Source organism: Seriola aureovittata, chromosome 16 (genome assembly GCF_021018895.1).
Source record: "Seriola aureovittata isolate HTS-2021-v1 ecotype China chromosome 16, ASM2101889v1, whole genome shotgun sequence".
NCBI lineage: Eukaryota > Metazoa > Chordata > Actinopteri > Carangiformes > Carangidae > Seriola > Seriola aureovittata.
The window spans coordinates 25164276-25185066 of NC_079379.1; the positions used below are offsets into that span (position 1 = coordinate 25164276).

Below are 20791 nucleotides of genomic sequence, written 5' to 3' on the forward strand. Positions count from 1 at the left end.
ACCTGGTGCACGGACACTGAATTTGAATGATCACAGACAGAGGATATCACACGTAGCATTACATCCTATATAGCATTACTCTTTGTCTGTAATTAATCAGTTTCATTCGTGTCTCTAATGTCTTCATTAAATCCTTGGCTTCTTCTGTGAAGTGTTTCACGTCCAGCTGGCTTTTTTTTTCTCATTAAAAAGAAGTGGAATTGGAAAGCAGCCAGCCGCTCAGATTGAGTAAGGGATAAGTCCTGGCCTCGAGGATGGACCCGGGGGGGGGGGGGCTGTGAAAATGACATTCACTCCAGTCTGGTTTTTTTAAGTGCGATAATAAGACACGACTGAGCTCTTCCATGGAGATTTCATGTGGGAATTCATCGCACAGCTATTCAGAAACCGAGAACGCCTCTCGCCTCGACTCAGCCGCAGCCTTTGAGGAAACGGAAGGTGATGAGGAAGCAGGTTTTTGTGAAAAGTTACACTATGCATTTTGTGGTGCGTACAAAACTCGTGTTGCTCACTCTCAGCTCACTGATCCCCAGGTGACGAGGCAGTGGGGCTTCTCCTCTGGTGATAAACCTGTAACAACCTTTTCTGCACCGGGCTTTATGATGTACTCAGCCATGATGCAGTGTAGCGCTGGGGATGGCAACCGCAGTGAAATATCTGTTAATATCTGCTCCATTGATTGCCCTGATATTTCAAGACATTCATAGTCTCCAGAGGAAGAATCTTACAGGCGTTAGTCATCCTCTGACTTTTCCTCCAGCAGTTTGAGGTGTTTGATCATGTTTCCTTGGCTTTTGCAGGATACAGCCAAGAGAGGCTCTTCCTCCCTGACTGTTGACTCCATGAGCAGAGCTGGTTTGAGCTGGTAACATCCCTCCCAGGCAGAGGAGTGTTTTTTCCTGCTCATTGACTGATGCTGATAAAGCTCACAGTCCCTGCTGCAGCGACAGCTGCTAACTGTCTGACCGATCCTTCTTCTGACCCCAGGGAGGTCAGTGAAACAGCCGACACTCATTCAGGTCGGCCACATGTCCAGTGAGTCCAAAGGCTGTTTGTGTCCATATGTTTCAACTAAAATACGTTTTGAGGTGTTAAATCCTTCCTGTTCTTTTTCTGGAAGTGAGCTGCTTTTCTTACAAAACAAATATAACAACAATTAAGCAATCAATTCTTGTTTCCTGATGTATTTCTACTGATTTAAGTGGTATATTTGTCTGAAGTCAGAAATACTCTCAGCATCATGTTCCTGGAGCTCTTGTCATAGTTACTAGGGATGATGTGGAAGCACACACACACACACGCACGCACGCACGCATGCACGCACACACACACACACACACACACACACACACACACACACACACACACACACCCACACACACACACACACACACAGCTTGAGCTCTAAAACCAATTCCACATTCATGGGGCTAAAGCACTTACAGAGACACAGGGAGATTTTCAGAGCTGTTTAGTCTTTGATGCTACTGGTTCCCAAAAACCATTGAATGTAGGATTTAAAAAAAAAACACTATCTATCTATCTATCTATCTATCTATCTATCTATCTATCTATCTATCTATCTATCTATCTATCTATCTATCTATCTATCTATCTATCTATCTATCTATCTATCTATCTATCTATCTATCAGGCTTCTAGTATGAGATGTCAAATGTGAAAACTATCTTGACAATATTATTTTAATCTAAATATAGCATTCACATTTATTAAAACAAAATATCAATTTATTTGTCTTTTTATAGTATATTTAATTATGTTGGTTTGTACAATATATTAACGGAGAGGTAGCTAAATAAATTGCCTAAAATAAATTAATTTAATTTAATTATTTATTAGTTAGTATTTTTTTGGAATATTATTTATTTATTATTAAATTAATTCAATTCAATTAAAAAAATTAATAAGCCTATTGCTGACTGTGTATTGTATTTTGTAATGTGGTTTGTTCCTTCTTAATTATTTTTCTTTTCTTTACATTTTTATTTCAGACTTTATTTTATTTTATTTTATTTTATTTCATGTCATGTCATGTCATGTCATGTCATGTCATTTTAATTAGATTTAATTTAATTTAATTTAATTTAATTTAATTTAATTTAATTTAATTTAATTTAATTGAAGGGTTAGGGTTTCATTTCATTTCATTTCTATTTCATTTTATTTTACCTTATTTTTTAATTTATTTTATTTCATTTTTGTTTTATTTTGTTTTATTTTATTTTATTTACAGTTAAAACTTTGCTCTGTGTTAGAAAGGTCTCCAACCAAAGATAAAAACCGGGAAAAGGAGATGACGTATGTCTACGTCATTACTCTGTTTGTCAATAAAGTTTATCTTTGAAGTCAGGCAAAGATGGCGGAGTACGATTTGACAACCAAGATAGCACATTTTCTGGACCGGCATTTGGTTTTTCCTCTCTTGGAGTTCCTGTCGGTGAAAGAGGTAAATTACTGTCGGCATTATTTACCGCCAAAATACAACGTAGATATTTATTAATGGGTGTTTGTAGCTGAAAACATGGTGATTCGTCCCAGCCGGCTAGCTAGCTAACAGTTAGCTAACGTTAGATAGCCAGTCAATAAGCAGCTAAACTATGTGTTAATTTAGTCTTTTATAAATGGAGAGTTGCTGTAACGTTAGTTGTCGAAGCAGTTAATTTGCTGCGAAAATGGGAAACTAATGTCTCTTTAGGGCTTGGCTAACTAGCTTATTCTCGCTACTGACGGTGTTAGCATTTAGCTTAGCGACTACACAGACAACACAGGATAAAAGAGGAGGGGCATCATTAATGCCTGTGTTGTGACGTTTTAACTTTAGTTAGTTTCTAGTGTCTGTTCAGCCGTTTCAAAGGCTGTTGATTATATAAATATGTGATTTTGATTGTAACAGATCTACAATGAGAAGGAGCTTCTTCAGGGAAAGCTGGACCTCCTCAGCGACACAAACATGGTGGATTTCGCCATGGATGTTTACAAAAACCTGTACGCGGACAAGGAGATCCCACACTGTGAGAAAGGCATTATAATTTACTTCAACTAGTTATACTGTGTAGGTACTATAAGTGAAGATGCTTTCACAAAGATGCCATAGTTTGTATTTATCAGTTAACCTAATACAAAGTGCAGTAAGCAGAGAAAACCTAAACCACATCTATATTTACTGTGACCACCTTTACAATAGCACCAGTTCTCCTCAGTACACTTGCACACAGTTTTTAGGGGTACTTGACAGGTAGGTAGTTCCAAGCATCTTTGAGAACTAATGTGGATTTAGGTGGTCTGTGTCTTCATGTGATCCCAGACTGACTGTATGATGTTCAGATCAGGGTTCTGAGGGGCCCTGACCATCTGTTGCAGGACTCCATGTCTCTGGAAATGGTTCTTTTTTGACTCATTGTTGTGCTGCACAACACCCGATGGATAACAATTCATACATCTGAAGTGCCTAAAACTAATGCACAGTACTGTAGGCCATGTAATTCACCACATGGTAATGGGGTTGAATGCCAGACTTAACTGACAGAAAATGAATTGGGAGCTATTTTGATGTTCAGTTAATCATTTGTGTCATTTTGTAAACCAAAATTCACAGGAAAATATTCACAGGTTGCATCTTCTCAATTGTGAATATTTACTGGTTTTCTTTGGCATCTATGATGGTAAAATGAATATATTTGGGTTTTGGACTGAAAACAACAAATTTGAAGACTTCAGCTTGAAATCATTAAAATTGAAATCTTATTTCTTACTATTTTCTGACATTTCATAGACAAATCAATAAATCAGGTAACTGCAAAAATAATCCAATTATTTGATGATAGGTGTAATTGTTAGTTGCTGGCATTGTCCTGCTACGCAAGCTGCTGTATTTTTCAAATGAATCAGAACATAGTAGTAATGTGATCTGAACAATGCTTGGAACCAGCCAGAGAATCCTTCACTGTAACTGTCATACTCATTTTACCACCATCTTTGTCCTTGCTAGTTGTTAATTTTGCAAAACAGAAAACGTTACACTAAGATGCTCATACGTAGATTCTCAGGTCTTACTTACGTGACATATTTACTGTATATTATGGAAGTGTGTGATGGGAAATGTTGTGTTTTAGCCTTGAGGGAGAAGAGGAGCACTGTGGTGGCCCAGCTGAAGCAGCTCCAGTCAGAGACGGAGCCGATTGTCAAGATGTTTGAAGACCCTGAGACCACTCGGCAGATGCAGTCCACGAGGTCTGATCAGCTCGTCAAAGAAATACTCTGCTCCTTTAATATTATTATATTGACAGAATTGTAATACTTGTGGAAGTATTATGAAGTCTGTGGACATTTGTTGATTATTTTTTCTTCATCAGAGACGGGAGGATGCTGTTTGACTATCTGTCAGAGAAACATAATGTAAGTTTTGACAGGTTAACACTGTGTTCCTCTTTGTATAAAACGCACACTGCATTTCAATCCAGTGAGGTAGGTAGCAATTATGTGTTTTTGTTTCCATAACAACCAGCTGCCACTGTGAGCCAGCGGGACTAAGACCTCCAACAACACCCACCGATCATTACTCACTGTGATCACAGAAACTAGTTTCAACTTTTCCAACAATGGTTTATTTATTATTTTACTTTTTTAAAATCTTCAGATAAATTGCGCTTCTTGTTTGTGATTAGTTGGTACTTAAAAACTTGATCCACATCATGTGCGCTCATCTAAATAAGATTTGTTGTCAGCATGAAAAAGAAGGAGCAGGCTTTGTTTTGCCTAAAGAGATAAAAGATGTGAGAACAGCCACTAACCAGCCTCAGGCTGTCGTCCATGCAGCCGCCACTTTACTTTCCTTTGAGGGAGAAAAAAGCAAGGACAATGGCATTTTGAAAAACAGTGGATTAATGTGAATCCAGGGCTGTAGATGCTTGAAAGTCCCATTCATTATAACGGTAATATCATGTTGTGCTTTTTTATAATCATTTACTGGGTAAATAACAAACCTTCCAGTCAAAGCCACTTGTTACTTCTGTGACCTTTTTTTTGTTTTTTATTTTAGTTTCGTCAGGAATACCTGGACACACTGTACAGGTACGCCAAATTCCAGTACGAGTGCGGTAACTACTCTGGTGCTGCTGAGTACCTCTACTTCTTCCGTGTCTTGGTAAGAAAAAACACGTGACTTAAAAAAAGGAATGTATTAGAAAAAATATATTTATTGGTTCTTTTTTCAAAATACTGCTCAGTCTGTGTTGTTGTTGTTGTTGTTGTTGTTGTTGTTGTTGTTGTTGATGACGACTGTGTTTGTCGCTCTCTGGCCAGGTTCCCTCGACAGACAGGAATGCTCTGAGCTCTCTGTGGGGGAAACTGGCCTCTGAGATCCTGATGCAGAACTGGGAAGCAGCCATGGAGGATCTCACTCGACTAAGGGAGACCATTGACAACAATGTAAGAGAATAACTGAGGAAAATGTGGATGTAGTTTGCTGGTTTGTTTTTGATTTGTTACCAGTGTAATGAAAGCTGTACTGGGTTTATTAGAGACCCGAGTAGGGATGTATAGAAATGATAAGATGGTTCAAGCAGCAGTCGCTGCGTGACGCTGCGTTCACAGCTGCACCAATGACATGACAGCGAGAGTTAAGTGCGTTTAGTTAAAGTGTAGTTCCTGCACCAAGACGCCTTGACTGAATCCAGTCAGAATACACCAGGTGGAGGTTTATGGAAAAGAGTCTGATGCATCATTTTTCTGATGTCTGTTGCTTGTGTTGTTTCCTTTTCAGTCGGTGAGTTCTCCACTTCAGTCTCTCCAGCAGAGGACGTGGCTCATCCACTGGTCCCTCTTCGTCTTCTTCAACCATCCCAAAGGCAGAGACAACATCATCGAGCTCTTCCTCTACCAGCCTCAGTGAGTCACTGTTTGGGACTTCCAACTAATAATGGACAGTTTTTTTTACCTGAATGTATTTTAAATAATTTATTGCAGTTTTTTTTTTTTTTTTTTTAATTGCAGTAAAAAGACTGATGGTACCCAGATCCACACCTGTTGTGATGGTAACTAATGATGAAGCCAATGTTTCCTGCCTTTGTGTTTGTCAGGTACCTGAATGCCATCCAGACAATGTGCCCACACATCTTACGGTACCTCACAACTGCAGTCATCACCAACAAAGACGTACGGAAGCGCAGGCAGGTGCTCAAGGACTTGGTGAAAGTCATTCAACAGGTGAGGTTATATATAAATGTTAAAGGAATAAGTCTGAGTTCATAAGCCTCAAAGATTCAGTCAACCCATCAAAATAATTCTCTCTCATCCTGCAGGAGTCGTACACATACAAGGACCCAATCACAGAGTTTGTGGAGTGTCTCTACGTGAACTTTGACTTCGACAGCGCCCAGAAGAAGCTCAGGGAGTGTGAGTCGGTAAGGAGAGCTTCCCCCTTCAGTTTCCCTGCTTGACAGTGTGTGTTTGTCATGGTGCACAGGCCTAAATCGCCCCACAAAAGTTCGCAGCCTCCTGGGACTGAAGGGTAATATGAAGCTTCCCTCAGCCGTGGTGCTCTGATCTCCTGAGTCCCAGGCATTTAACTTTGCAGCTATTCAGCCTCAGCAAATCCATGTCTGGCCTGATTTGCTGGCTCTTACTTTTATTCAGTTTGATTTTCAAAGCGGAACAGCTGTCAGATTTGGGGCCCGGTTGCCTTCTCTTTAGAAACCTTTGACTGCAGTTTTGTGGTTGTGCTTAGGGACCACTTTACACATCTGAACGCTCTCAGCCACTGGCTTTTACCCTTCTTGTGTAAATTGTGCAGAGCTTGCGAAGACCTCAGCTCTGCTGTCAGATACAGAGTGTGAGCGCATTGACGGGAGAGTGACGAGAGTTCATTAAGTCATGTTGTCGTCATGGATTCTGCTGCTTTTAATAATGAGGGGAATTAAATTTGTTCGTTTTCCTCCAGAGATCAATAACTTTAATTAGTGTCTGACACTCATCACTTGATGTTTCAGTTTTGTTGTGTAAAGAAGTTTTTGATTGAAGTAAAATAGTGAGAAATCAATCAAACTTTATTTACATACAGGTGAGAGCAGTTCACAGACTGAGGGGCGAAAACCAAACGGACAAATCAAGTGAGAAGCCGACGATAAGACAATAAAATAGATTTAAAAGCTATAATAACATTAGCAAATAACAACATAAGAGAATTGATAATAAAAAAACAGATAAAATACAATTTACAACGTAGATATCACAAGATATGACGCTGTGGTGTCTGATGTGGCACTTTAGAGTTTGTGTTTTAGCACAGCAAAGAATGGAGTGACTGGCCTGAATGATGGATTTCTTCTTCACAACAGCTTCCTCCTGAAATAATGGTGCCACGTCTTCTTTCAGATTCTCAGACACTAATGAATTCATGAATTTAAGCTCTTGTGGGCAAACTGTGATCGTCGCTGTAAAAACACAGATCGAGACGTCAAAACATAATCTCCCACAAAACATTGTGGGGCTCGTGACTGCTGATCGCTTGGCGGTCCCTGTCTGCTTCCATGTTTCCTTTAACGTGAGCAACAATGACAGAGAAACATGTTTTGTTACAGTACAAAGCAACACACATAGTTCATCAGTATTTATTCACTTTCACAGGAACATCTTCTCACCATTTTATTTAAAGACGTTTCTTTTGAATAACACAACTCAGCAGCAGCACACGATACGACCTTCGCACCACTGGATCTCATACAGCAGATCTGAATAGATCCTGAAGGACATTGATGCATGAATATGCATTATGATGATGTCTACAGCTTGTTTGACCTTCTCTTGTGTGTTACGTTCCTGGGTGAGGAACCAGGGGAGGAGGGGAAGCAACGAAAATAAATAGTTTCCAGGGAGGAAAGAAAGACCAGGGAGAATTTTATTATTAAACTAATCGCTACGGAAACACCAGAGGTACAAAAACACAAATGTGCAGCAATGTAAATAAGAATAACTCATAAAAGTCACAAACACTCAACAGATTCATTAAATAATAAACCAAATTTAAATTTACAAATACAAATTATAATATATAGAATTACTGAAGTGTGTTTTTATGTTGTGATCTGTATAAAGCGTGCTCACAGCTGTTGGCTCTTTTCTTCAGGTTCTTGTGAATGACTTCTTCCTGGTCGCTTGCCTCGAGGACTTCATCGAGAACGCCCGTCTGTTCATCTTCGAGACCTTTTGTCGAATTCATCAGTGCATCAGCATCAGGTGCGTCGCCTTTGAAACAGCTGTTCTGATCAGAAACTGCCTTTATCTCTGAGAGGACAGTTTCCTTTAGAAGATGAAGAGATGTTTGAATCTGATGTTTGAATCTAATGTTTGAATCTGATGTTTGAATCTAATGTTTGAATCTAATGTTTGAATCTAATGTTTGAATCTAATGTTTGAATCTAATGTTTGAATCTAATGGTTGAATCTAATGGTTGAATCTAATGGTTGAATCTGATGTTTGAATCTAATGTTTGAATCTGATGTTTGAATCTAATGGTTGAATCTAATGTTTGAATCTAATTTCCCCACATGATCAATGTTGTGCAATAATTTACTGGATTTTTGGATTTTATTCATTTCCTCCTTGTTTTTTTTTTCATGTGTAGTGAACAGTGAACTTTAAAAAGGAGCTTTGAAGGCTTTAGATTCCCCCAAAGGATATTTACTTAACTGAACCCCCCCCCCCCTCCTGCCTCGCTCTCTCTCTTCCCAGCATGCTGGCAGACAAGCTCAACATGACGCCCGAGGAGGCGGAGAGGTGGATCGTCAACCTCATCCGTAACGCCAGACTCGACGCCAAGATCGACTCCAAGCTGGTGTGTTCACTGATCCACCTTCACTCATCACTGATCCCATCATAAACAGCTCAGACTGGACCGTTAATCTGTGTAGTAATGTCTGCTGCTGTCAGGCTGAGGACAGTGTGAAACCTCAGGATCAAATCAGGCAGCGATATGTTTTTGTGCTACTTTAAAGTCCGTCTGTCAGATGAATGAATTATTGAAATTTGTCTCTCAGGGTCACGTGGTGATGGGAAACAACGCGGTGTCGCCGTACCAGCAAGTGATAGAGAAAACCAAGAGTCTGTCCTTCCGCAGCCAGATGTTGGCGATGAACATAGAGAAGAAGTTGGCGCACAGCAACAGGAACGAGGTACAATCGATAATCAATACTGAGCATTATACACAGATCATCCATCTGTAGGAGGAAAAGAAACATACAATAAATTATTCTGTTTTTTGAGCTTTCATTACAAACATCCAGTCAGGTTACAGGTTACACATCCATAGGCTGGTTGTCATAGCAACCAGTTCACCAGTTTACCTGTGTCACAAACATAAAGCAGCTGCTCTGTGGCGTCTGCGTTTACGTGCCGTGGTGGAACTACAGTGGTGCGTCGCTTTAACTGTTGCTGCAGCAAGGAATTGTGGGACGGCATTTGTCCTTTCCTTTCGTAAAGGAAGCTCCAGTGTTTCCTAAAGGAGATGAGAGAGGAAGCGTTGAATTGGACCAGCTCTGATCACGGCCGCCACTCAGAAGCTTCCGGGTCATTTCACTGAGTTAGGAACCTTCCTAAGAAAAAAACCCAGTGAAGCACACGGGCCGGCCTTTATAGCCTGGAAGGTTCATCAGCTGACGACTCGATCACCTGCTGAGTTTGGCCAGGACAACCTCCCTGACAGTGGGAGGGCTGTCACATGATTAGCACTCTTCCTGCTCCTCACCTGTCACGTCTGTGTTGAGTCCTGCTGCCCTCTGATGGATCCATGTGAAAACACACTCAGAAATCTCTTCTTCTTCCCTCTGATTACAGCTGAGGTTCAGCTCATAAGATTTGTAGTAAAGTGTCTGTAACATGAATCCACAAAGTTAAAATCCTGATTTTAGTTTAAGTCATTTCCCTGTAACATAAAATATGAAGGTAAGTCTGAACACTCATATTTAGTCTTTGTCCTGTCACTCGGTGTGAGACGGAGGCTGGCAGCTGTTTTCACTTGATCGATGTCTAATTATGGATCACGTCTCTTATTTCCTTTATCGAGTAGTTCGATTGTTTATTCTAACTCTTCTTCTAATGTTTGTTATTTTGTCGTTTCCTCAGACACCGAACTGGGCCGCTCAAGACTCTGGCTTCTACTGAAATGGAAATCAGAATCAAGAGGATGCAGAAGACTCTTGGGATATTATCAAAGCTTTTTATTGTGTTCATTAATTTATTTATTTATTATAATCATACAACATGCAGTTTAACTTCTGCAGTAAGAAACAGGAGGAGGAAGCAGCAGCTATGCTTTATTAACTTATTGTCACTCATGATACCTCATTCACATTTAGTGTTTTTGGAATATTTTCCTCATCAGAATCTATAGGAAACCTGGAGTTGGTTTGATCATCAAGCACCATGGAAACAGATCCAACATAATTTAACATTAAATATATTTTACCTCTTAAAAAGAACTGATTTGTTTCTTCTTCTGTTGAAATTGGACCAGTAGATGGTGCAGTGGCTTCATTCTTGTTGTGTTTTCAGCCACCTGCAGAAAGGTCACCGTCTGTCAGACTGTAGTTCTGTTTCACTGTCTGAATTTAATATTTGTTATTTGTCATAAAAGAACAGACGTTCAGTCTTCTAATCAGCCTCAACTTGATGAGGATTAATTTGATAATTGAAAAGAAAAACTTGGTAAATTAAGTGTCAGAGCTCAGTCACACTTGGACCAGATACAAGTCTCCTGTTTCCCCTGTGGGTCAGTCACAGGTGGGTCTGTCTTTCTGGAGACTGTCAGAAAATACTCAGATAATAACTGACCTGTGTCTGTCAGCTGTGAAACCGGGTTCAGGCCGGACATTAATCACAGTGACACGCAGCTGTAAGAAACAGGGTTTGTTTAAATGAAATTGAATTCAAGTGTTTTCTGATGTTGGTAAAAGCACATGTACATTAGATTTCAGCTCGTGCTTTTAACATGTGAACACATGTTAAATGAATGTGGATGGAAGCTAATTAGCTTTAGCATGTTGTTTCCCTAAAAACGTGTTGTGAGTTCAACTTAAAGACTCTCAGAGGAGTTTGTTCTTCAGTTCTTCCGGTAAGTACATTTTATTTTCAGCCTCAAAATTAGCATCCCCATTAATATCACATATTAATATATTAATACCACGATGCTAGCTAGTGCCAACGTTGGCTGATAATTTAGCAATTGCTATGCTAACGGTAGAAAAAATAAATCTGAAATCACGAGAATAAAAAGATAAGTAATATTTAAAATAAGTAATACTACAAGAATAAACTCGTAACATCATTTTAAAGCAGGTTAACGCTGCTCCTGATATTTCCCCTTTAAAACCTCAAATTGCGACTTTATTCTCATCATGACTATTTTCTTGAAATATGATTTTATTCTCATAGTTTAGATTTTTAAACCCAGTTTACTTTGAGTTTGATGTAATGTGGAGTAAAAACTACTGTGTTGGCAGTAATCACCATACCACACTGTTAAAAAACAAAAATACTCCATTACAGGTAAAATACATTCAAAATCTCACTTAAACAGTTTAATCAGAATAATGTTGCAACTTCTAACTGTGAGATATAAAAAGGAGTTAACACTGATGTAAAATGTAAGCAGCATTTTTCTGTTCTGTCATAATGATCATTTTCATTATGTATCATTTTTATTGTCAAAGAATTTCTGGATTATTTCCAGATTAAGTGACTGTTTGGTTTTACACTCATTTTTTACATGGAAAAGGATGATTATCAAAATAGCTGCCTGCCTATTGATTAATCAACTTATCATTTCAGTTACTTGTACATGCTGTTAGGAGGTTTTATTAATAACCAAATAACAGATGCAAAACTGTTCATCTGCAATGTGATTAGTAACTGCAGCTGTCAGATAAATGTAAAGAATAAAGTTAAGTCCAAGCTCTTCAAAATTGTGCTGATGTACTCATATTATTATGGTCTATTTTACAGAATAGTGAGTCTCTTGGTACAAATATATAATATAAGGTTGATATAAATATTATCTGTAATTCATTTTAGTTACTGACCTGAGGAGAAAAACAAGGAGCCAAAAGTTAATCCAAAAGTAAAACTGATCAGCTGATCAATCATGGCAGTTGATAGCTCAGTTTATTACACACATACAAGATAAATAGTCAAGCACTGTAATGTCAGACAAACAGGACATGATCATCTAGATGCACTGATTCACACACAGATGTGACTCTACACGTAAAGCGTCATTAGTCGACATGAACCAAAGACAGTGAGGACATTGTTGTGCTGTTACCCCAGACCTCAGGGACTTCACTGTTCAGGAGTTGATACAAGACAAATATGGTGGATTTTTTCCTCCTTTGGTTGGTTGTGTTTCTTCAAAACTGTCCAATCACATTATTTTCTTCTGTCACGTTCTGATAGGTGATGTAATCCTGATCAAATCCCTGAGAAAGTAAGGGGACAATCTGGTGTCTTCTGATCTGATCATTCTCCACCACCAGAGGAATTCAACTCGTCAAACACATGAACTATTCACTTCCTTATTTTCGCTATTTTAAAATCAAATATTTGTTCTAAATCAAAAGTGCTATCGCAGACGGACTAACAGTAAATATCTAACCTTTCCTCCACGTGTACCAACACGTTAATCACATGTAATATGATGCAGTCATTACAGTTGTATAAAACATTGGTAGGTAACTCTCAAAAACATGTTTAAATATTATTATGATGTAATCTCTTAAAACTTGATCCCTGGAGATTAAATCCTATTGTTTCATTCATGATTAGACGACGGAGAGTTTACCAATGTTTCATGCAGCCTCATCGCTCGAAATTAAAATCTCAGATCATTTCATCACAGAAGTGCTAAATACACCCGCCATTAAACTAAGACATCGTCCTGCTCTCCAGCACCCGATCAGGCCGGAGCTGCACGCGGTTTACCCATCATTCAGTCCTTGGTATTACGTTTCTTTTGCCTCTTGTCACCAACAAAAACCAAAAAACCATTGTGCGACTTTGATTTCTGATATAAATTAAACGCACTTTAACCTCGTGTTAAATATGTAGAGCGAGGCCCTGGAGCCCCCCGACCCCCCTGACCCCCCGACCCCCGCTGTTGGAAAGTGACTAACGGCGCCTTACTGATCAGACACATCACATTTTGGTGAGACGTCATTTCAAGTGGAGCAACTAAGGTAAGACGGTCAGAGAGATTAGCGTCTTGCTCGGTGCGAGCCGTGGGTCCATGCTGGTGGTTTTGAGTTCTTCGGGACTGACGGTTTACATAGCGGCCATCTTGCTGGCCTCTCGGACCCCGCTGAGGTAGGCTCCTGTCACAGTCTGAGGGAAGTGTCTGTTGGTCGCCTGGTGACAAACAACAGTGACGACAAATCAATGAAAATCTTTTTTGACTTGTCATAGCAGGAAAAACACAAGTGTGATTTATAACATTATAAAAAGGCTGCTGCCATTTACATGAGCTGGTTCCAGGACGCTGTGCATGTGGCTCACTGGATATACGTCTGATTAGATTTCTACTTTTTTAATAGTTTTAATTTACATATCTTTTTTACTAATGGTTGTTGGTCTTAATTACTCTTAATGGTTAAATTCATACGTATCATTTTTGTGTTTGTTTTAATCTGTCTAGTGTTTTATCTTCACATAGTTTTTAGTAACTCACGCCTCGAGCAGCAGTTTGAGTTTCCACCTGGAATCAAATGTGCTGTATAAATAAAGCTTTGCTGCCTCACCAGCACGTCTCCCTGAGGCTGATCATCACAATCACAATCAGATCACTTTATACAAACAGAAATAAGCAACAGTGAGAAAGCTGTTGTTACCTCGCCGGCGAAGAACACTTTTCCCTGAACGTCCTCAGCGAGGATGTCGTAGGCCTCTCCGCTGCCCCCCGTCTTCACGAAACTGTAGGACATCTGGGACCACGTGTCTTTGCTCCAGTGAGTGATGAAGAAACGCAGCGGCTCTGGGACTTCCTGTCGAGGGTGACGAGAGGGAAACGACCACAGCAATCAGAAAAAAAATCGTGTGAATCTACCAGAGGAAACGGCCGGCGCATTCCCGAATTTTTGAGTCCTTTTCCATCATGAAGTAAAGAAACTGAGGAGCTTTACTGACACTTGAAACAGAAACTTTATTTATCCCCTTGGGGAAATCCATGAGTGTGATTGGTCTTTGCAGGACGTGACATCATTACCTGTTCCTTGAAAAGTTCACGCAGAACCTTCATGCACTCGTCCACCACCTCCTTGTCCTCCATGTCCCGAACGGCGGGCACGGCGTCCCCGGTGATGACGGACATGAGGACGGCCTGTTTTCCCTGCAGATACACAGACGAGGTCAACGTGGAAAATCGGGGAATTACTCATATAGAACTACTCTGAAAACTTGGTAAGATGCCGACTGCATCCAAATCCCCCGACTTCATACTAAAGTATAAACTTCCTTCATATAAACTTTATCACACAGTGGGAACTTTTTGTGACTTTTGGATTTACTTGTTGAATATCTTTAACTAAAAAGACATTTTTAGAGTTTGTTTGTTCTTTGTGGAGCTTGATTGGTCGTTGGTAGTTTGATTTTAAATGTCGGGACAGAGACCTGATAAAAATAAAACTTAGAAATAAAAACTTAGAAAGTTCAGTGGGGAGAGTATTTTCCTTGTAACTGAGCAGTGAGATGATGTTTGTGTCTTTGTCCTGAGAGTGAAAGGAGAGAATCGAACCTGTGGCTCCATGTCATAGAAGACACTGAACATGCCTCTCTTGTCAGGACCTGGAGGGATGTGACCAAAGTAATCCGCCCCCTGGATCTTGTTGTCCCAGAATCTGTACGGGAACTGAAGAGCGATCTGCAGATCCACACACAGAAACATATTTCATCTCTGAAACTTACAAACTCACAGAAAGGAAGGGACAATGAACCGGGTGGTACCTTCTCTATGATACCGACTCCCAGACTGTGGATTGCTTTCAGTTTCCTGTCAGGAAGCGGAGGGTTGAACTGAATCGAGTTCTTCTGAAGTAAAGTCAACGGGACCGTCACAAGAACCTGAACGAGGAAAAGATGTGAAAGTAAAAAGTCATTAACTATAAAAAGATTCAACATTCTCTGAAATGTCACGTTTTAATATAAAGTCTTCATGGATATATTTTCACCTTCTGTGCCGTCCACTGAGAACCATTGGAGGAGGTAACTTTGACAACGTCCCCTGAGTAGTCGATGGCCTGAACCTAAAATAATTTAAAAATACAAAATGAAAATACTCATTTATTTTTCACAATGAGATTTATTTCTGCTTTTATTTATATAAAAATAAAATCTGGAATCAAAAAACGGAAAAAACGAACCGGACACTTTGTGCGGACGTCGAGACCTTCGGCCAGTTTGTGGAGTAGAACAGAGTAGCCCTTAGTGAGTAAAGTGTGGTCTCCTGAGAACTGGGCAAAGAACTCATTGTGGTCCCAGGATCTTGCTGATACCTGCAAACAAACAAACAAACAAACAAACAAACAAAGTAAATATAAAGAACATTTTCATAACCTAAACACATCACACCACACGCCAGCATTTATTAATCTGATTAATCTGGTGACTTCCTGTTTATATCAACCGTCCAATAGGAATCCTTCTACTCAGACACCTGGCAGCTCTTGTTCACACCTGGTCTAACGTGCTTCCACAGGCGTACTCCAGGTTGCTGAGATGAAACTGAAGCACTTTCTCCTCCAACTCACTGAACTGGATCCCAGACTCCTGCAGGAAGTTCTTCTTCACTTCCTGGACTTTCTCTGCAGAAATAAAAACACATTACAATCATCTGTAAACCAGATTAAAGGAGACATTGTTTGACACTCAGTCAGCACGACTTCTGTTTCCCTCTCATAACCTTGTATTGATCATACTCACACTGAAATAACCAGCGCTGAAACATACATGCTCTTTCACAGCAATGACATTTGAAATCTCTATAGCTCATTATCTTGACAAGTTTAATCAGATAATGATCCAGTAAAACACCAGAGTTTCTCTTATCCAAAACAGTCACTTTTCTCTACCTGCCACCATATTGTATAATAAACTATCAACGCTGTTGTTTCCATCTGTAAAGTGACTTTCCTGAACCTCAGTGAACGTCACACTTCTGATTAAGACGTTGATGATGTTAACAGCGCAGCACCTCCCAGTGGCGTGTCCTGGTTCTGCGACTTGTCCTTCCTCCACTCCGACACCACGTCCAGGATGGCGTTAAAGTGGAAGTCCATGCGCTTGTCGATGGACGGGTCGGTGGCCTGTCCTCCCTCCTGGAAGAGGTCACAGCGCTCGCCCAGCTTGTGCATCTTGATGCCGATCTGCAACACAAGAGTAAGAAGGAAACATATAATCCATGTAATGTGCTTTGTTTAGCTGCGTTTATTTACACCAGACTTCAGAGAGAAAAATTTTAATTCATGGTAAATGATCAGATCTGCCCCAAATTTCAATGGGTTGTTCCCTGGCCCCTCCCCCGTCCCTCCACCAAGTTTGGTGCAAATCGGTTCAGTATTTTTTGACCAATCCTGCTGACAAACAAACAACATGAGTGAATTTATCACTTTTCAATAACAGTGGCACATATTTCAATTTTTTATTTATTATGACATTTTTACTTTTTATGTTTATATTTTATCTTTATAATCTTACTTCTTATTCTCTATTCTTTGTTGGTACATTTCCATTCTTGAGGGAGCAACTGTGATGTAATCTGATTTCCCCCTGGGGATCAATAAAGTTTTTTGATTCTGATACTGAAAACATAACGTCCTCAGTGGAGGTGATAAAGATAAATCATAATCTGTCTGAGCGCAGGATTTCTTACCTGTTCACACATCAGGGCGATGGGGTTGTTCACACAGCCGTTGACGATCTGAGCTCCTCGACCGACAGTGACGCCCAGAGACGTGTCATCCCACACTCGCCCTCCGATTCGCTCCCGTGCCTCCAGCAGCACCACCTGTGAATCCATGGAGATGAAGAGTAACGGGGTGAAACATGAGGTCAGCGAAGACGTGCAACAGGATCTGAGTGAGGTGAAGTGTTTTAACCTGAGTGCCAAAGTTTTGCAGCTGTCTTGCAGCAGCCAATCCTGAAGCTCCGGCGCCGATGACGATGACGTTCTTCTGCAAAAATGAGGAAATGAAAATGAAGTCCTGTAAACCTTAAACAAAAAAAGTCTTTAACATAAACATATAGATGGGTGCTGCTGTGTCACGATCAAGTGAAGACGACGACACTCACGGAGCGGTATCTTTCAGGGAGGAGGGGCTGTTTGACCGACAGCACACCCGTGTTGATCAGACCCTTCCTGGTCATGAAGTTGAGCACCCGGTCCATCTCCTGCACGCAGCGCACACGCACCAGCCCCCGGACGATGATGTGCAGCGCACATTTCTGAGACGTCAGCATCTCCTTTAAAAAAAGACAAATAGTTTCACTATTTCACTTCTTGCTGGTTTAGAGTTTTTTAATCCACTTTTTACACATTTATTAGGATTTTTGTTCCTGGTTCAAAACCTAAAAGGGGAAAACATGAAAAGGCACGGTGTGTTTGCAGGTAAGTGTCACTGGCAGGTGTCACCTTGCAGTTCTTGTGCCAGGACGCCAGGATGAGGTTACGTAAGGCCAGGTACATGGTGGGATCACGGGAAAACTCCGGGAACTCGTAAAGCTCATCCAGCTCCATCATGTCCGGCCGCACACACAGAGCCTTGCCACACTCGTTGGGCTGGTAGAAGGGCTGGAAGTACGGACACAGACCTGGAACTGAGGAACACATTATGAAAACCCACATTACTGTCGTCTGGACCGATGTCTCCGTCAGTAACAGACTCACTCTGCGGCTGCACAGCTCTGCAGTGATCCCCCCTCAGCTCAGACAGGGACACGTTGCTGGGGGAGCCTGACGGACTCATGCCCACACAGTCGGGGTAATAGGCGGAGAGGAAAGGGCTGGCTGGACTCTCTTTAAACAGCGGCGGCAAAATCAGCATCGAATGCCACCAGCTGTCAGTCACCTCCGCCACTCTCTGTCACAACACAACGGCTCGTTGGTTAAAGAGGGTGTCACTTATTCTATCTACCTATCAATCATTCAATCAATCAATCAATCAGTTAAACAATGTAACGCAAAGTGCTTTACAGAATAAAAGCAATAAAAAAAAACAAACCCACCACCTCTCACAAACACACAACGACAATAAAATGAGACGATAACAACAGGAAGTGAATCACTGAAGACTGGAGCGAAGAGAACGACAGAGTGATAAAGATAAAATACTAAAACAGAGGAGATGAATTAAAGTTAGTAAAACTAGAAATAAAAGGAAGGATATTAAAACGCAAATAAAAATAAAGACACAATAGTAAAGATAAAATAATAAATTGTAAAAGAGGAGATGTTTGGAAGAGAGAAAACCAGAAATAAAAGTAAAGAGTATTAAAAGGAAAATAATCATAGAATAAAAGGATTTCTCAATGACACATAATCTGATTATAATAAGTTGTTGTTTGCAGCTGTTTAACTGCTGGGATAACAAGACAGATGTTAACATCAGCTTACCAAGTCCTCAGGCTGGGAGCACTGGTCCGGGCCCTCAGTCTGTTTGCAGACAAACAAGATTATATCATCATTAATATCATCACCAAAAAAACCATCACTTAGTTAATGGCGTGTTCTTAACTTCCTGTCGACCTTGATGTTGTTGAACTTCATGCCACAGCGATATGTTGCTGCCAGGGAGGCGGTCAGCTGGATCTCCTTGGTCAGCTGACGCCACTTCCTGCAGTCCGGTTTGGTGCATTGAACCTGAGAGGAACATGTGAAAATGAACGTTACTGTATCTGCGACATGGAGAACTTAGAATGACCACAGTCAGCTGTTTAACAGGAAGCAGGAAAACACAGCAGCACGTACCCAGAACGGCAGCTGCTGATCTGCCATGAAGGCTTTAAGACTGGGCTCACTTTTCCCATTACTGGTCCACACCTTCTTCCACGAGGCGAAGATCTCATAACCGTCTTTGTGACTGAAAAAAGGAAAATCAGAGTCTATAACAGTCGTTTATGTGAATAAAGAGTTGAATAAAGAGCGTGCTGCTAGATCTATAAGATAATAAACAATAAAATATCTGCGTTACACTCTTGAAGCAGCATTTTCATAAATAATCAGTCGTCACCTTCTGTAATAGTGATCGAAACATTCGTTGCAGAAATGTTCGCCACACGACAGATGATACCAGCGGGATGTGTATCCGTTTTTAGCGCACCTGAGGAGAGACGGAGGGATGAACATCCATCAGTCTCTCAGTCAGTTTCTATAAAGGTGTGAGTCGGTTTATTACTGTTGAACAGCGACACACACTCTCTACCTTTCAGATGCACTTGCAAAACAAACGGGGTACGTGGCAGAGCATCCGGCCTTCTCACACTTTCTGTACTTCTTCTCAGACTGATCGTCCTCCTCCTCCGTGTCTGTGGCTTTTCTTTTGCTCTAGAAGAGAGTGTGGAGAATATTACAGAGCGAAACTCTACTGATCTTTATTTATACAGTTATTTAAATTAAGGCTGCACTGATCCGACACACTGGATCAGGATCCACAGCAAAACTGACCTGATTAAAGACACTGTATGTCTGGAGAATATGATTTGTAGGTGGGGGCGTCTCTGTAGCTCCACAACACTGATGGAGCTAACAACATACAACAATGTTGTGACACAGTTTACCCTCACCTTGGCCATATTGTCATTTTGATTATATTTCGATTAATTGTGCAGCGCTAATAGATAGAAACACAGCAGGTAACAAACAATATAATAATAATTAAAGGTTAATTATATAAAACAACTTCATGGACTAAATGGTAAGAGGCTGATGACCTGGACTATTGAACTATTATTGTTTATTATTAACTATGATTACTGTGACTAATGAACTGCTGGACATATAAATCATCTATCTCTCTATCTAATGAAGTAAAGGCAGAAATGCTCCAAATCATGTGATCATGTACAGAACCATGTAAGATGTGGACGAAGGGGAGTAAACAAACATGAGGACCAACACTGCACAGCAGGAAAGCAGAAGCTGATCATGCATGGTGCAGCTTTACCTGTCCAGGTGGAGGGTTGTTGGTGCGCTTCACCCGGACGTTGATCTGCCGTCCAGAGGAGCGCAGGGTCTGGCCGTCCCCCGGTGACTCCCCGGAGCTCCTCTTCCTGGCTCTCCGAGCACCAGAAGCGTTTCCAGAATAGTCTGAGCATGAATGACAACAGTGTGTCTGTAACACTTGAACACAATGCAGCTCAGGTCAACAGAGGCCTTTCACGCACAACAGCTGTGACTGTGTGCACGCAGTTAACGACACTTTTAACAGGCTGACCTAAACAAACGTACAGCGAGATGATCTGTATGTAAACGCAGCAGAAGTGGCGACACAAGAGCAAATTCACGAGCCTTTAAAAACCAAACAAACAGTGTGAGCCTGTCACATTTAGCATGTAGCATCCAGCAGCAGCGCGCTACCGACACTGACCTGCGTCCGACAGCATGGCTGCCCGCGGTGCTCCTTTAAAAACCCCGGGATTTATTGACGTTTGTGTGAGTTTCTGACACGGATTTTTACATTTTAACATCCGTCTCCCTTTTATTGTTGTGGGCGGAGGGAGGGAAGGGGGGGGGGGGGG

General features: G+C 40.8%; 2 protein-coding genes across 2 annotated transcripts; one reads left to right on the forward strand and one right to left on the reverse strand.

The window, feature by feature from the left end:
- Positions 1–2350: 2350 nt before the first annotated feature.
- eif3eb (eukaryotic translation initiation factor 3, subunit E, b) lies at positions 2351–10494 on the forward strand. Its single transcript, XM_056399151.1, has 13 exons — positions 2351–2467; positions 2915–3032; positions 4134–4251; positions 4374–4416; positions 5060–5164; positions 5323–5448; positions 5783–5907; positions 6099–6225; positions 6321–6422; positions 8144–8253; positions 8750–8852; positions 9055–9189; positions 10139–10494. The coding sequence occupies exons 1-13, from the start codon at positions 2378–2380 to the stop codon at positions 10175–10177; spliced, it is 1341 nt and encodes a 446-aa protein (XP_056255126.1). The 5' UTR covers positions 2351–2377; the 3' UTR covers positions 10178–10494.
- Positions 10495–12156: 1662 nt separating this feature from the next.
- Positions 12157–20777, reverse strand: LOC130183578 (lysine-specific histone demethylase 2). The gene is made up of 21 exons (XM_056399150.1): positions 20641–20777; positions 20218–20360; positions 19477–19598; positions 19285–19374; positions 19023–19134; positions 18801–18914; positions 18669–18707; positions 17943–18135; positions 17688–17872; positions 17348–17518; positions 17155–17229; positions 16929–17063; positions 16251–16422; positions 15734–15861; positions 15421–15552; positions 15229–15303; positions 15005–15121; positions 14796–14921; positions 14268–14390; positions 13894–14046; positions 12157–13414 (listed from the first exon to the last, which is right to left on the reverse strand). Exons 1-21 carry the CDS (start codon positions 20738–20740, stop codon positions 13331–13333), a joined length of 2589 nt encoding a protein of 862 aa, XP_056255125.1. The 5' UTR covers positions 20741–20777; the 3' UTR covers positions 12157–13330.
- Between the last annotated feature and the right edge of the window lie 14 nt (positions 20778–20791).

What these genes read in the sequence shown, in the direction of transcription:
- LOC130183578 (XM_056399150.1), bottom strand. Translation starts at nt 20,740, where the DNA reads ATGTTAAAATGTAAAAATCCGTGTCAGAAACTCACACAAACGTCAATA. An exon ending in TCCCTGAAAGATACCGCTCC is followed by an intron (nt 17,230 to 17,347) that starts GTGAGTGTCGTC and finishes TCATTTTTGCAG; the next exon opens with AAGAACGTCATCGTCATCGG. An exon ending in ACGTCCGCACAAAGTGTCCG is followed by an intron (nt 15,304 to 15,420) that starts GTTCGTTTTTTC and finishes AAATTATTTTAG; the next exon opens with GTTCAGGCCATCGACTACTC.
- eif3eb (XM_056399151.1), top strand. Translation starts at nt 2,378, where the DNA reads ATGGCGGAGTACGATTTGACAACCAAGATAGCACATTTTCTGGACCGG. An exon ending in CGGCAGATGCAGTCCACGAG is followed by an intron (nt 4,252 to 4,373) that starts GTCTGATCAGCT and finishes TTTCTTCATCAG; the next exon opens with AGACGGGAGGATGCTGTTTG. An exon ending in ATCTGTCAGAGAAACATAAT is followed by an intron (nt 4,417 to 5,059) that starts GTAAGTTTTGAC and finishes TTTTTATTTTAG; the next exon opens with TTTCGTCAGGAATACCTGGA.